The 16,130-nt window shown below is 37.1% G+C and overlaps 1 protein-coding gene across 1 annotated transcript; it reads right to left on the bottom strand.

Moving 5' to 3' along the window:
* Positions 1 to 224: 224 nt before the first annotated feature.
* LOC125656339 (uncharacterized) lies at positions 225 to 9,041 on the bottom strand. The gene is made up of 8 exons (XM_048886950.2): positions 8,982 to 9,041; positions 6,662 to 6,725; positions 3,704 to 3,808; positions 3,500 to 3,604; positions 2,485 to 2,529; positions 2,181 to 2,315; positions 1,630 to 1,743; positions 225 to 880 (listed from the first exon to the last, which is right to left on the bottom strand). Exons 1-8 carry the CDS (start codon positions 9,039 to 9,041, stop codon positions 225 to 227), a joined length of 1,284 nt encoding a protein of 427 aa, XP_048742907.2.
* Between the last annotated feature and the right edge of the window lie 7,089 nt (positions 9,042 to 16,130).

The following is a 16,130-nucleotide window of genomic DNA, read 5'->3' as shown; positions in this document are numbered from 1 at the left end:
CAAATCATCACTGACGGCCACTGTGACCTTCAAATCATCACTGACGGCCACTGTGACCTTATTAAGGTTTTTAGTTATCAAGCATTATGAAGAAATGGAACAACAGCACGTGAAGGCCAGTGTTGATATACTGGTCTACAACAGTTTTTAAAGAATACCCACTAAATCCGATGTTGGTATAGATTGAATGCCGGAATGATGACGATTGAAATGTTCCCGGTATTCTAATCCCGTACGTGTTCTCTTTTCAGAATCTCTCTTCTCTCGGCAAGCACTCGGAGTAAGTCCACTAACTCTCTCTTCTTTACGTCATCAGAACCGGAAGTCGGTTTCTTACCCCCAGCGCCCCCACCTATCTGTGGTACCTCTGTTTTCTTTCCATTTTTGGAGGCTACGTTTTCGCGTTCGTCTACAGAAGCCTTCTCGTCTTCATTCGTCAGTCCTAACAGCTTCCCGAGTTGTTTTTTCAACAATTCCATTTTACCTGTGTCCTCGGTCTTGGTATCGTCCTCTTTATTACTTCTGTCTGCAGAGGGACCTTTGCTATTTCCCGCCGGCCCTTTTCGATCCTTGTCTTGTCGGGGTTTCCCTCTTGCATTTTCTGAATCGTTTTCATTCGTACTTTTATCTTCCTTTTCGTCAGATTTCTCCTCTACCCTCTTGTCCTCCATTGTTTTCAAATTTCTGTTACTGAGAAGTCGTTTCAATTCTCTCACGGTTTTGTCGAATCCGCTGTCGCCTTGGGCTTCAGTGGCCTTGTCGTTCCCTTTAGGGATGCTCGCCTCTATAGGGGAACCCGTGACTTGTCCGCTCTTTGATTCTTTTGACCCTTCATAGTTACCATGTACAAGCTCGTTATTCGATATTTTTCCAAAGTCCTCTGAAATACAAACATACGATCGGTGCAGTAAACATTGCTGATTGAGAAATACAAACATACGATCGGTGCAGTAAACATTGCTGATTGAGAAATACAAACATACGATCAGTGCAGTAAACATTGCTGATTGAGAAATACAAACATACGATCGGTGCAGTAAACATTGCTGATTGAGAGATACAAACATACGATCAGTGCAGTAAACATTGCTGATTGAAATACAAACATACGATCGGTGCAGTAAACATTGCTGATTGAATACAAACATACGATCGGTGCAGTAAACATTGCTGATTGAGAGATACAAACATACGATCGGTGCAGTAAACATTGCTGATTGAGAAATACAAACATACGATCGGTGCAGTAAACATTGCTGATTGAGAAATACAAACATACGATCGGTGCAGTAAACATTGCTGATTGAATACAAACATACGATCGGTGCAGTAAACATTGCTGATTGAGAGATACAAACATACGATCGGTGCAGTAAACATTGCTGATTGAGAAATACAAACATACGATCGGTGCAGTAACATTGCTGATTGAGAAATACAAACATACGATCAGTGCAGTAAACATTGCTGATTGAGAGATACAAACATACAATCGGTGCAGTAAACATTGCTGATTGAGAGATACAAACATACGATCGGTGCAGTAAACAATGCTGAGAGAGAGAGAGAGAGAGAGAGAGAGAGAGAGAGAGAGAGAGAGAGAGAGAGGTCATTGGTAGCCATACTTACTCTCCACTCTCCTAGAAAATTTGAAGACGAAACCACCAAGATGGAGGAATTCAAATGATATTTGTTGGACTTTCTCAATTCGATTGATCACTTCTGCTGGAGTTAATTCCTCGTCTAAACATAAAAGATAAGTGATGCCACAGCTAAATAAATCAAAAAGCAACCTCTGTGTAGATAATTTCTCTGTAATTCGGATTATACATTTCCTGTCTATAGAGAGGAATCTTTACAGAGTGCTGCTTTTAACATGTATCCCCCGGATGCCTCTCTTGGCGCTGTATCTCTCGCTCAAACACTTTTTCTGACGAGAGACGTTGATGTAATTCGTAGAAATTGTTTCTTAATCATTGTAGAATAGAACAAGTCTTATCTGTTTTCAAAGTATCAATATACAAATACGATGTTTACGCGTGAGGTTTTTGTGTCATTACGTGATCAGGGACAGAGAGATGGGGTGAGAGAGAGAGAGAGAGAGAGAGAGAGAGAGAGAGAGAGAGAGAGAGAGAGAGAGAGAGAGAGAGAGAGAGACATGTAGAGAGAGAGAGAGAGACCTGTCAGTCCGTCTAGATTGGTTTCCGTTTCTAACAGCGACAACCCAATGGCCGAGCAATCAAACACCTGCCTCAGAACTTCGTTTAGCAAGTCTCGTTTGTCTGTTATATTGTCGAAATCTGTCTCCTTTCCTCCTACAATGCAATTGATAACATTTCCCAGTTCTTGAATAAATTAGCATAATCGACTTAAGCCTATTGATTTAACGCATTACCACACACATAGACCCCTTTTAGGTATGTAGACTTCAGCAAAAGAAAACAATTCAAGTCTGAAGAAATTTTATTTAAAAAAAGTACTCACTCGCAATACAAGTCTGGAGGAAATGCATGTCCTTTACGTCCAGAGCTACAACAGGCAAATAAAATCATATCAAAATAGACTTCGGATAATCGGTGTTTAGTGCTATTCATTTTTACGTCACTCGGGTAAACATTCATCCTACATTTTCAATCATTCTCTTGGACATGCGCAGATTCTTCTGGGAAAGTTCTAGACCAGTGTCACTGACATTAAGTGATCGTACAAACTGACCGCAAAGTGAGAATCAGCACTGTGAGAATGGTGTCACTCCTCCTTAATATGTACAGGTTTTCTATTGTGTGGTACAATAACGTGTGTCGGGGGGGGGGGGGGGGGGCACATAACGGATTAGCAATAAATGTTCTATTGGTGTAATTCATAAATTATCTACGGGGAAGGGTATTGAAGAGTTCAGACATAAATTATCCGTGGGGAAGGGTATTGAAGAGTTCAGACATAAATTATCCGTGGGGAAGGGTATTGAAGAGTTCAGACATAAATTATCCAAGGGGTATGGTATTGAAGAGTTCAGACATAAATTACCCACGGGGAAGGGTATTGAAGAGTTCAAACATAAATTATCCGTGGGGAAGGGTATTGAAGAGTTCAGACATAAATTATCCAAGGGGAATGGTATTGAAGAGTTCAGACATAAATTACCCACGGGGAAGGGTATTGAAGAGTTCAAACATAAATTACCCACGGGGAAGGGTATTGAAGAGTTCATACATAAATTACCCACGGGGAAGTATTTTGAAGAGTTCATACATAAATTATCCACGGGGAAGGGTATTGAAGAGTTCAGACATAAATTACCCACGGGGAAGAATTTTGAAGAGTTCAGACATAAATTATCCACGGGGAAGGGTATTGAAGAGTTCAAACATAAATTACCCACGGGGAAGGGTATTGAAGAGTTCAGACATAAATTACCCACGGGGAATGGTATTGAAGAGTTCAAACATAAATTATCCGTGGGGAAGGGTATTGAGGAGTTCAGACATAAATTACTCACCGGGAAGGGTATTGAAGACTTCAGAAATTTCCGCCGAATCCTCCATCAGAAATCCTGATTCCTTCATTAGTTCCGGATCTAATGTCCAGTCTTGACGGATTGGTTCTGCAATTAGAATCTCAGAGACCTTAGCTGTCAATAGACCATAGAAATTTTGATGAAAATCTTGTATCCAATGATGAAATAAAAGATGGGTGTTCTAACCTTCGATCTGTCTCATCCTCTCAGTCATTTCAACGGCATCCTTGATATTCTCGTTCATTTCTCTGCCCATTTTTCTTATCGTTTCCTTGGGGATGTGCTTAAAAGCTGGAAATATGGGAAACAGACTCTTGCTATATACTCAATACAAATCGTTCATCTTCAAATGGTACATCATCCGACAACAGGTTTTGAAATGTTAGAGCACTGCTGTTGATGATTGAAATGTAGATAAAGTACAGCTAGGAATGGATCTAAAGTGTGTGTAATTTGTATAGCATAGCTAGAAATGGATCCAAAGTGTGTGTAAATTATATAGCATAGCTAGGAATGGATCCAAAGTGTGTGTAAATTATATAACATAGCTAGGAATGGATCTAAAGTGTGTGTAAATTATATAGCATAGCTAGGAATGGATCTAAAGTGTGTGTAAATTATATAGCATAGCTAGGAATGGATCTAAAGTGTGTGTAAATTATATAGCATAGCTAGGAATGGATCTAAAGTGTGTGTAAATTATATAGCATAGCTAGGAATTGATCAAAAGTGTGTAAATTATACAGCATAGCTAGGAATGGATCTAAAGTGTGTGTAAATTATACAGCATAGCTAGGAATGGATCTAAAGTGTGTGTAAATTATATAGCATAGTTAGAATTGGATCTAAAGTGTGTGTAAATTATACAGCATAGCTAGGAATGGATCTAAAGTGTGTGTAAATTATAGCTAGGAATGGATCTAAAGTGTGTGTAAATTATACAGCACAGCTAGGAATGAATCTAAAGTGTGTGTAAATTATACAGCACAGCTAGGAATGAATCTAAAGTGTGTGTAAATTATACAGCATAGCTATGAATGGATCTAAAGTGTGTGTAAATTATATAGCATAGCTAGGAATGGATCTAAAGTGTGTGTAAATTATATAGCATAGCTAGGAATGGATCTAAAGTGTGTGTAAATTATATAGCATAGCTAGGAATGGATCTAAAGTGTGTGTAAATTATATAGCATAGCTAGGAATGGATCTAAAGTGTGTGTAAATTATATAGCATAGCTAGGAATGGATCTAAAGTGTGTGTAAATTATACAGCATAGCTAGGAATGGATCTAAAGTATGTGTAAATTATATAGCATAGCTAGGAATGGATCTAAAGTGTGTGTAAATCTCACAATAAATAAGAACATTTGTCAGATGACCGTCAGTTTTCATCACGGAATTCAGCACTGTCGAATTTTGTGTACGGTACTTTACTGTTATCTAATGTTTGACAACATCAAAAGAGCTATATCATTAATTATATTCCTTAATTAGTTACATTAAAGTTCTTTAAAGTGCCACACATAAGGTTCTTTAAAGTGCCACACATGCACCAGAGCCTCGGTTATCTAGCACGTCGTGGAACAAATTCCCTTCTGGTATACGATTAAACCTTAAGAGTCGTTTGTTGCAACATTTTTAAACAATAAAATGCTTTCTTTGTTGTTTTATAGGGTGATAAAGGTAGCTGACATTGCAGAAATAATTCATAACCCGCGTTGTGGAAGTTTATCTGCCATGCTAGCAACCTTCACTACCCGATCAAACAACAAAGTAAGCGTTTTATTACGTATGTTTTTATGTATTTTCTAAAATAAAAAAAAAAGAGAAAAAGAAACTAAAATTAAGCACTAAAAATCATATCGTTGACCCATTCGTTACGTTAAACAACAATTGCACCCTTTGATAGACGACGCTCTGGGCATGTTTCTAATGAGTGCGCGAACGGGTGGTACAACGAAAGAAAAAAACCGGATCGAACTAGTTTGCAACAAAACATGTATTTATTGTCTATGATGAAAGTAATGTTAACTTCAAAAGAAATGTAAGAGAAAAGATTCAGTGAATGTCAATATAATTACAAGAACAGTAACTAAGACAATGTCGATTGAGAAACCACTAAGATGCATGCATTTTGCATTTTGTGCGTATTTCTCCATAATTCATTTTCACTGTTTTATGAAATCATGCAAAGATAATGAAATTAAATAAATCAGCACAGTTTTGGCGAGTGCGTTTTAAAATCAGTATTTGTGACATCAGATTTCGCTGCGAATTTTTCAAAAACTTTCTGTCCCTTTTAAAAACATATCAAATCGTGACACACTTATATGTTGTCTCTAATCAACTTCATATTCCTTCTGTTGCTGAAGGAGAGAGCAGGGTTAATATTATTGAATACCTCACACAGTGAAACATCTCGAGGGGACCCGTATTGTGTCCCGACAGGGTCATGTGCAAAAGTGTACTGGCACGTTTCTTAAAACGCGCTATCACACAACACACCGTCGCGCCGTCACACTAATACACAACACGCCGCCACGCAATCGTAACTACTCGGCTATTTCCGTAACCGCAAATGACGGTGACGGAAAAAGACGAGCGCGATTGGCCGTTACGCTAATACACAACAAGCCGTCACGTTAATACACAACACGCCGGCACGCAAATACACAACATGCCGTCGCGCTCTCACACAACACGCCGTCGCGCTCTCACGCTAACACACAACACGCCATCGTGCTCTCACGCTAACACACAACACACCGTCGCGCTCTCACGCTAACACGCCATCACACTAACACACAACATGTTAGCGTGCCAGCGCACATGGCCCTATCCGGACACCATAGATCCGGGCTAGAATATGTCTTCACTAACCCTTGCTGGTCGTAAGAGGCGGTTAAATGGGGCGGTCCTTCGAATGAGACCGCAAAAACTGCGACCCTGTGTTACATCAGGTATGCAACGATAAAGAATCCCTCCCTGCTCAAAGGACGTAAGCGCTGAACATAGACCTAAATTTTTCAGCCCTTCATCGGCAATGGTGACGTCTCCATATGAGTGATTTGTCGACCGGGTCGTAAAACAATATGCAACCAACCAACACACAATGGAACTTTGTGAATTGTGACCTAGATTTACCTTCCTCCATTTGTTCACGTGATGGTGTCACGGCTCCGTAGTCTCCGCCCTCATTTCGTTTGACCTGTAGACGAATCATTATAGATAGGACTCTGTGTGTCTAATATGGATGCACAAAAAGAATCTAGAGAGATTGAAGATCTATGATATAGGGTTTTTCCCCAAACAGAAATTTGCGAACCACATCAATTTCATGACGATCAAAGCAAAACATACAACACTTTACCTCAGTAATAAATATCAAAATAAAACATGTAATCCGTAGATTACGCCGTAAAAAAAAAACAACAAAAAAAACAAGTTTACTCCGTAAAATTTAACACCATTAACATACTCATGGAATATAAGATTACGCCGTAAAATTTAACATCATTAACATACTCACTGAATAATATTACGCCGAAAAATTTAACACCATTAACATACTCACGGAATAAGATGACGCCGTAAAATTTAACACCATTAACATACTCATGGAATATAAGATTACGCCGTAAAATTTAACACCATTAACACACTCACGGAATAAGATGACGCCGTAAAATTTAACACCATTAACACACTCACGGAATAAGATGACGCCGTAAAATTTAACACCATTAACACACTCACGGAATAAGATGACGCCGTAAAATTTAACACCATTAACATACTCACGGAATAAGATGACGCCGTGAAATTTAACACCATTAACACACTCACGGAATAAGATCACGCCGTAAAATTTAACACCATTAACACACTCACGGAATAAGATGACGCCGTAAAATTTAACACCATTAACATACTCACGGAATAAGATGACGCCGTAAAATTTAACACCATTAACACACCCACGGAATAAGATGACGCCGTAAAATTTAACACCATTAACATAATCACGGAATAAGATGACGCCGTAAAATTTAACACCATTAACATACTCACGGAATAAGATGACGCCGTAAAATTTAACACCATTAACATACTCACGGAATAAGATGACGCCGTAAAATTTAACACCATTAACATACTCACGGAATAAGATGACGCCGTAAAATTTAACACCATTAACATACTCACGGAATAAGATGACGCCGTAAAATTTAACACCATTAACACACTCACGGAATAAGATGACGCCGTAAAATTTAACACCATTAACACACTCACGGAATAAGATGACGCCGTAAAATTTAACACCATTAACACACTCACGGAATAAGATGACGCCGTAAAATTTAACACCATTAACACACTCACGGAATAAGATGACGCCGTAAAATTTAACACCATTAACACACTCACGGAATAAGATGACGCCGTAAAATTTAACACCATTAACATACTCACGGAATAAGATGACGCCGTAAAATTTAACACCATTAACATACTCACGGAATAAGATGACGCCGTAAAATTTAACACCATTAAAACATACTCACGGAATAAGATGACGCCGTAAAATTTAACACCAGTACATGTAACATACTCACGGAATAAGTTAAGGCCGCAGAAAGTATATATATCATACAATTCCATACACGTCTACAATAGTGATCAAAACAAAGCTATTGTTGGCATGATGTCATTTTCTACGTAAAACAGCCCACTGTCTTGTTGTCAAAACGAGAATTTCACTCATCAAGGGGAGATTTAGACCCCCCCCCCCCCCCCCCCCACACACACACACACACAGATGCATACAAAAAGAAAATGTCCTTTTTTCGAAATATTTTTTTTTCACGACAGAGGTATTGCAACTCCATTCCCTTCACCCCCTTCCGATTAATTCCCTCCTCGGTAATTATACTTCACAACATGGTTCTCTGTTATTGGGGACATTTGGGGAGTATTATACTGGAGTTAGAAACATGGGGAATTCACGGGGAGTATCGTATAAACTGTGGAATCATTTTAATTCGTATGGGCCAATGTTCGTGGGTAAGCAAAATTTTGCTGGTTCGTGGGTAAGCGATACGAAGTCACCAGGAGAGATAACTCTGCTTGGTTTAAAAATGTCCGAGGACACGTTAATTCATGGGTAAGAGTGACCCACAAAATCCACGAACATCAACTCCCCATGAACATCAACCCTCCATGAACAATGATACTTCCACAGTAAACAAGGGACAGCCGGGAAGCATAATTTGAAACATTGAGAAGTCACGGGGAAAAGAAGCAAACCAACAAAAAAAAAAAAAAAAAAAAAAAAATACAAGTTTAGTTTGATATATACATAGTTCGACACCCCTTTTGATATAAAGGAATAATAGATAAAACGTAATACCCGTAATCAGCATGGCTTTATCTCTGCAATATCAACATTATACAAACTTACTGGAGAAGCAAGCACCGCCGTCAATCCCAGCAAACACACACACCACGCTCCTCTCGCCATGCTGCAGTGCCGACTAATAACTAGTGTTTTAAAGTGATTCAGAAATATATATATAAAGACTAAAGATTAATCTCTTGATCACAACTCGTCTAGTGGCGATTTAGAAATGGAGGGGGTGTTTTGAAACACGTATAAATCTTTAATCGCGGATTAAGGCGACTTAATGTTAATATACTAATACGGAGTCAGTGTTATATACAGTAATTGGAGTTAGATTTTAAACTGAGGACTTTAACGAATTTTGGATCTTTTATTCACAAAGAAAATTCTCAACTGATTTCTTTGTAGTCCGTGTAATATAGAAATACCGCACATATAATAATCTCAATGCATAATTCAAAATTTCTAAATACTTAACGTTTCAGTACAAGTCGTGCCGTTAGATAAGAATGGCGTAACAGCTGAATGGCTTTAACAGCTTATAAATGAATAGGGATTTTGTAAGCATATACATTGTAACATATTTTTTTTATGATTTCATTATTGACTTATAAACACCACTGTCCGCATGGCAATCATAAATGATGAATATTATTGTTTTGTAAATTGTTTCAATATTTATTTGTTTACCACCAATATACAGATAACCAAGGCAAACCTCAACATCAGAAAGAGATTCAGAGAAATAATGATGGAATCAGGTCAACATTAATGAAATATTAGAATCTAAGGAAGTATTCAAACACCGGGGCCCAGAATCTAAAGAAGTAATCGATCCCCGCGCCTCAGAATCTCTAACCAGCCGCTCTAACAATTAGATACCTAGCCATCGACTGCCTGCGATTTTTATGAGTTTGACAGAATATAAATTTCTTTTAAAACCCCACTCTGTTTTAAAGTCTTCCCATTCAACCAATACATATTCTACAGAAATAGACTGGGAATGTTATCTAGTAGAGAATAAAAGAATCATAGGCAATATATGACATCACTTTTTTTTTCAAATCTGCATTCTTCAATGGCCTTCAATTTTGCAATTACCGTCCTTACACCGGAAGTAGGGGGTGTGCTTACCGATGGGGTCCTAAGCTTCAGATAATATAGTAGTAACAAATGGGGTATTGTAAAGGTTACGGTATTATGGGCTGAGTTTTAACAGGCTGTATCATATCTCTTATAATAACAAAGTTTAGTTTATTCGTTTTTACGAACACTTGAAAATCTACTTTTCGTTAAATTGAAGGGAGGGTAGGGGGTATAGACCTATATTCAGTAGGCCTATTTTGATGTTTAATTATGTCCAAGTAATGGTACTATTACTGCTAAAACGTTCTTTCATGAGTGATTTGTAAAAAAAAAAAAAAAAAAAAAAAAATAAAATAAAATAACAGACTTCTGGAAATAAAAGCACGATGAAACCATATGATAATATAAATATAATCGGGTATGTAACAAAAAGGGGAAGCGAAGGTGAACTTGACTTCACAATTATTGTCAGAAAATTCTTGAAAAGCAAAAACAAGCAAACAAATATAACAAAACCCCAAAAAGCTCCAAATCCTACATCATGGAGGAGAGAGAGAGAGAGAGAGAGAGAGAGAGAGAGAGAGAGAGAGAGAGAGAGATCCGGGGAGGTTAGTCTAAAATTCAATTATTTGGTTCCTTCTGTTCTATAGCTCCTATATAATTCAATACCATTATATAAAAAACGGGGCAACCTATAGAGTAAACTTTACTTGTTAAAAAAACCCAACTTAGCTGTAATGACTAATGATAGCAGAAAAAGTTCATTGTCGGAAAAATAGGGCACCCTCTCTCTCTCTCTCTCTCTCTCTCTCTCTCTCTCTCTCTCTCTCTATCTATCTATCTCTTGACCCTTCCCCTCCATGATGTAGGATTTGGAGCTTTTTGGGGTTTTGTTATATTTGTTTGCTTGTTTTTGCTTTTCAAGAATTTTCTGTAACATTGACACTTGACTCGTTTATTACATCTGCTGTGTATTTTGTTTTCACTGCAAGTTTCTTTTCAGAATTTTTAGATCCATCGACACATTTTCTGAAGAATTGCTTTGGAGGTGTACTGTATTCTCTCTCTCTCTCTCTCTCTCTCTCTCTCTCTCTCTCTCTCTCTCTCTCTCTCTCATTTGCTACATGCTTGATGATATTTTGAGTGTACTTCAGTTATGTTGATTTACACAAACATTAAATTTTAAAAGATTGAATAACTCGCATACGTTAGAAAACAGGTTTCGACAGAGACATTAGAGATACGGATTTCATCTAATCAACATGTTCCGTTCATTGATGCCTGGTGTACATTTTTGTCCACAGCGTGAAAGGAGTACAAATTAATGAGTGCATGCGTTGGTTGCACACGTAATTTCTGACATATTCATTGCAGTTTTGTGGTCGTCGATAATATCGATAAAAAATAACAATGAAAACTTCCTCATCCATGTTATTCCGATCTAAACTGAGATACCATGGATTGCAAAAAATCACAAACGGTACACATAAATAACATAAATGACTAAGAATTTTGTACAGTCATATCGGTTGTCAGTAACTACATTTAATTTCTACAAATATTCCTTAACTGACACTTAATTACAATCATTAAATTTTCTATTCATCCCTTATAATGACGCAATCGCTTGAGGACCCCATTGTGTTGTATCCAGGGGGAAATACTATAGTAACTCGTGTTGCACCGTGAACAATGTATTCCATTCGTTATAATGACCTAATTTGCAAAATTATACAGCCTGTTATTAGGGAAAATGCTTTCTGGGTCAGTCTGACTTATCTCTGGACGTTCTTCACATACTGATTTTGACTAAGGGCTATTCTGTTTAACTTATCAATTGTTGGGCCGTTCTTCACATACTAATTTTGACTAAGGGCTATTCTGTTTAACTTATCAAGATATAGTGTTCACGGCAGCTTTCACAAATCAACAAGAGACGCCTACTAGACACCCGATCCACCTGATTCGTATTTCCCAACTCTTTATTTTGAATTCCTTACAGGAGTTATGAGATTGACCACTGTTCGTTACCTTCACCTTTATAGGAGTTATGAGATTGACCATTGTTCGTTACCTTCACCTTTATAGGAGTTATGAGATTGACCACTGTTCGTTATCTTCACCTTTACAGGAGTTATGAGATTGACCACTGTTCGTTACCTTCACCTTTATAGGAGTTATGAGATTGACCACTGTTCGTTATCTTCACCTTTATAGGAGTTATGAGATTGACCACTGTTCGTTATCTTTACCTTTATATGAGTTACGACATTGACCACTGTTCGTTATCTTCACCTTTATAGGAGTTATGAGATTCACCACTGTTCGTTATCTTCACCTTTACAGGAGTTATGAGATTGACCACTGTTCGTTATCTTCACCTTTATAGGAGTTATGAGATTGATCACTGTTCGTTACCTTCACCTTTATAGGAGTTATGAGATTGATCACTGTTCGTTATCTTCACCTTTATAGGAGTTATGAGATTGATCACTGTTCGTTACCTTCACCTTTATAGGAGTTATGAGATTGACCACTGTTCGTTATCTTCACCTATATAGGAGTTATGAGATTGACCACTGTTCGTTATCTTTACCTTTATATGAGTTACGAGATTGACCACTGTTCGTTATCTTCACCTTTATAGGAGTTATGAGATTGACCACTGTTCGTTATCTTTACCTTTATATGAGTTACGAGATTGACCACTGTTCGTTATCTTCACCTGTACAGAAGTTATGAGATTGACCACTGTTCGTTATCTTCACCTATATAGGAGTTATGAGATTGACCACTGTTCGTTATCTTCACCTTTATAGGAGTTATGAGATTGACCACTGTTCGTTATCTTCACCTGTACAGAAGTTATGAGATTGACCACTGTTCGTTATCTTCACCTATATAGGAGTTATGAGATTGACCACGGTTCGTTATATTCACCTTTATAGGAGTTATGAGATTGATCACTGTTCATTATCTTCACCTTTATAGGAGTTAGGAGAAAGATCACTGTTCGTTATCTTTACCTTTATAGGAGTGATGAGATTGACCACTGTTCGTTATCTTCACCTTTACAGGAGTGATGAGATTGACCACTGTTCGTTATCTTCACCTTTATAGGAGTGATGAGATTGACCACTGTTCGTTATCTTCACCTTTACATGAGTAATGAGATTGACCACTGTTCGTTATCTTCACCTTTATAGGAGTTTTGAGATTGACCACTGTTCGTTATCTTCACCTTTATAGGAGTTTTGAGATTGACCACTGTTCGTTATCTTCACCGTCATGATCGTGTGCAGGATTGGACAAAACAAGATGGCAGATGGCAGTTCCAAACATTAGTAGGCTCTTAAAACTCTTCATTAACCGACTTATTAGACGACGAATTTATGAATTTTAAACACTGCCTGGCCAGGGAGGCATCATTAAGTTGATTGGTTGTTGGAATTCTTACTCATGTACACGTACAACTGTAAATTCATTGATCGAAGTTGACAATGTTGTCTCGATGGAACTCGAAGCAAGCGAAGATGTTTCTAATCATGTTTTCATGCATTTTAAGAAAGATACTTTCGGTAAAATAGACTCTGCACACATCTTTTGATGAAAAGTTTATCCAGTGTATGCGATTTGTCCCTTAAATCGCCTTGGTTAAATAAATATCTTGACTTGAACATTTGCTTATGTGCATGATTGGACTACGGTTGTTTCCACGATAAATGTGCCGGATTGGACCTCGATTTTGGTTCTGGATTGGACCCTTTTTTAATTGCATGGGTGTTTTCGGATCAGACTTCCTTAAGCTTAAATGTTTGCAAGTGAATGAATTGTGTTCTATTTAATGTCTCCTCCTATAATCATAATTTTGGCAAACCTAAAAGAGCACGTGGAGCAAGGAAATATCAGTAAGCTTCAAATCATACACATATAGACCATACATTTATATTGTATATACACATGTAGACCATACATTTATATTGTATATACACATGTAGACCATACATTTATATTGTATGTACACATGTAGACTATGTTCGCTTTCAAACCTCTTAACATTTGTGATATCTGCATGGAATTTTTCAAATTGAGCATGGATTGACTTGCATGTATAAAAATCTCTTCAGGCATGATGGTTTACATTTCACAAAGCTGTTCAATGACAATAAAGACAGTAAGATGTTGAGGTGTTCATGTTTTCAATACTTAATCATCTGTCCACATGCACTTGTACCTTTCATATGTTTGCTTCTGCTGGAACCAGTTCTGATTGTTAAAGCGGGATTTATTATCTTTTGAAAAACTTCCCTATCATTTTAATTCTTACAAGGATAATTACTTACGGTAACAGTGTTTGTTGGAATGTTGTAAATATCAACAGTTTTGTATTTCAAAACTTTTCGTTTCTTGTAATTACATTGAATTCAACCTTATAGTGTATATACTGATGAAGAAAATAAAAAGGATATTTTCTCATAAATTCGCAATGTCACTCCTGTAGCTGAAATATGAACCTAAATGAAAAGCAGTTTTGTCCATGGTGTTTCTTCAATATTTGCTGCTCAGATGAGAGGTTACCCTTCAATACAATTTTTCTTTAGTTGTTATCAGTTCAATAAAAACGCAATGACTTTGAAATATATTCAATAACAAATAATAATTAAGAACACTCCTAGTTTAATGAAATAACAGATCAACTTGTGTAAAAAAAAATCAATATAAAAGATTAGCAGTATCTTTGTAAAACAAAGCATAATAATGTAACAATAATCATTTCATAATGTGCGTTAACGGATATATAAAACGGCTGCCATGGTACATGTATGCAACTCGAATTCAGAAAAAAATGTAATTTTTTTATTTCATGTTTCTTTTACAATGTGCAAAAGTGTGTGTTGCACTGGTCACAAACGAAGACAATTTCTCTGGTTGATGGTTCGTTTTTACATGCCTATGCAAAACAGAATTAGTCTTGGATTCCTGTCCACAAGTTTCACACATTTGAAGTGTACCCATCCCATCTCATAGAATGAAGTTCTACGGCTTGATACCTGAAACAAAGGAGAAAATCTGTATAACAGTTTGGAAACGTCGAATTTTTATTGTTGCAGAGGATTATAAAATGATGATAATTCCTCGTGTATTTTATGGGTCAAAATGACCTTACCGGTACATGTCCTGAATACGAACAGTCAACGTTAAATCTGTCGTAAGCAGAGTTTGATGATTCATGCATAGATCTGCTATTGTTTCAATTTGAAGGAGATAGACAATGGATATTTTTACAGATTTTACATATTTTTACATTACATCGTTGGGAACTTAAACGACGATGTAATTTGATAACAGTGATAAAAAAAAAACACTCATGGTCATGTTGGAAATGTCTAAGAATCTAAGTTATATTAATCAAATTAAAATATGAAGTAGAGATTCGAAAATATAATGGATTTTGAAGAAAACAAACTTTCAAAGGGGTCAAATCCAGAACCGAAATTGAGGTCTAATCCAGCACGTTTATCGTGGAAACGACCATAGTCCAATCCTGCATATTAGCAAATGTTCAAGTCAAGATATTTATTTAACCAAGGCAATTTAAGGGACAAATCGCATACACTGGATAAACTTTTCATCAAAAGATATGTACAGAGTCTATTTTACCGAAAGTATCTTTCTTAAAATGCATGAAAACATGATTAAAAACATTTTTGCCCGCTTCGAGTTCCATCGAGACAACATCGTCAACTTCGATCAATGAATTTACAGTTGTACGTGTACATAGGTAAGAATTCCAACAACCAATCAACTTAATGATGCCTCCCTGGCCAGGAAGTGTTTTAAATTCATAAATTCGTCGTCTAATAAGTCGGTAAAATGAAGAGTTTTAAGAGCCTACCTTTGTTTGGAACTGCCGTCTGCCATCTTGTTTTGTCCAATCCTGCACCCGATCATGACGGTGATCTTCACCTTTTCATGTTTGCGCCAGGTGTCCTTTACTTGCAGTTACTGTTAGTTTTCTTCATTTGTCATGGAAATGGGGATTCAAGATGACATGCAATATAACTTTTTCAGCAATGAAATCTACTTGTTCACTTACACCATCCACTACCACTATTAGGATAA

This window comes from Ostrea edulis, chromosome 7 (assembly GCF_947568905.1).
Source record: "Ostrea edulis chromosome 7, xbOstEdul1.1, whole genome shotgun sequence".
In the NCBI taxonomy this organism is placed as follows: domain Eukaryota; kingdom Metazoa; phylum Mollusca; class Bivalvia; order Ostreida; family Ostreidae; genus Ostrea; species Ostrea edulis.
This window is presented reverse-complemented; position numbering and strand designations above follow the sequence as displayed.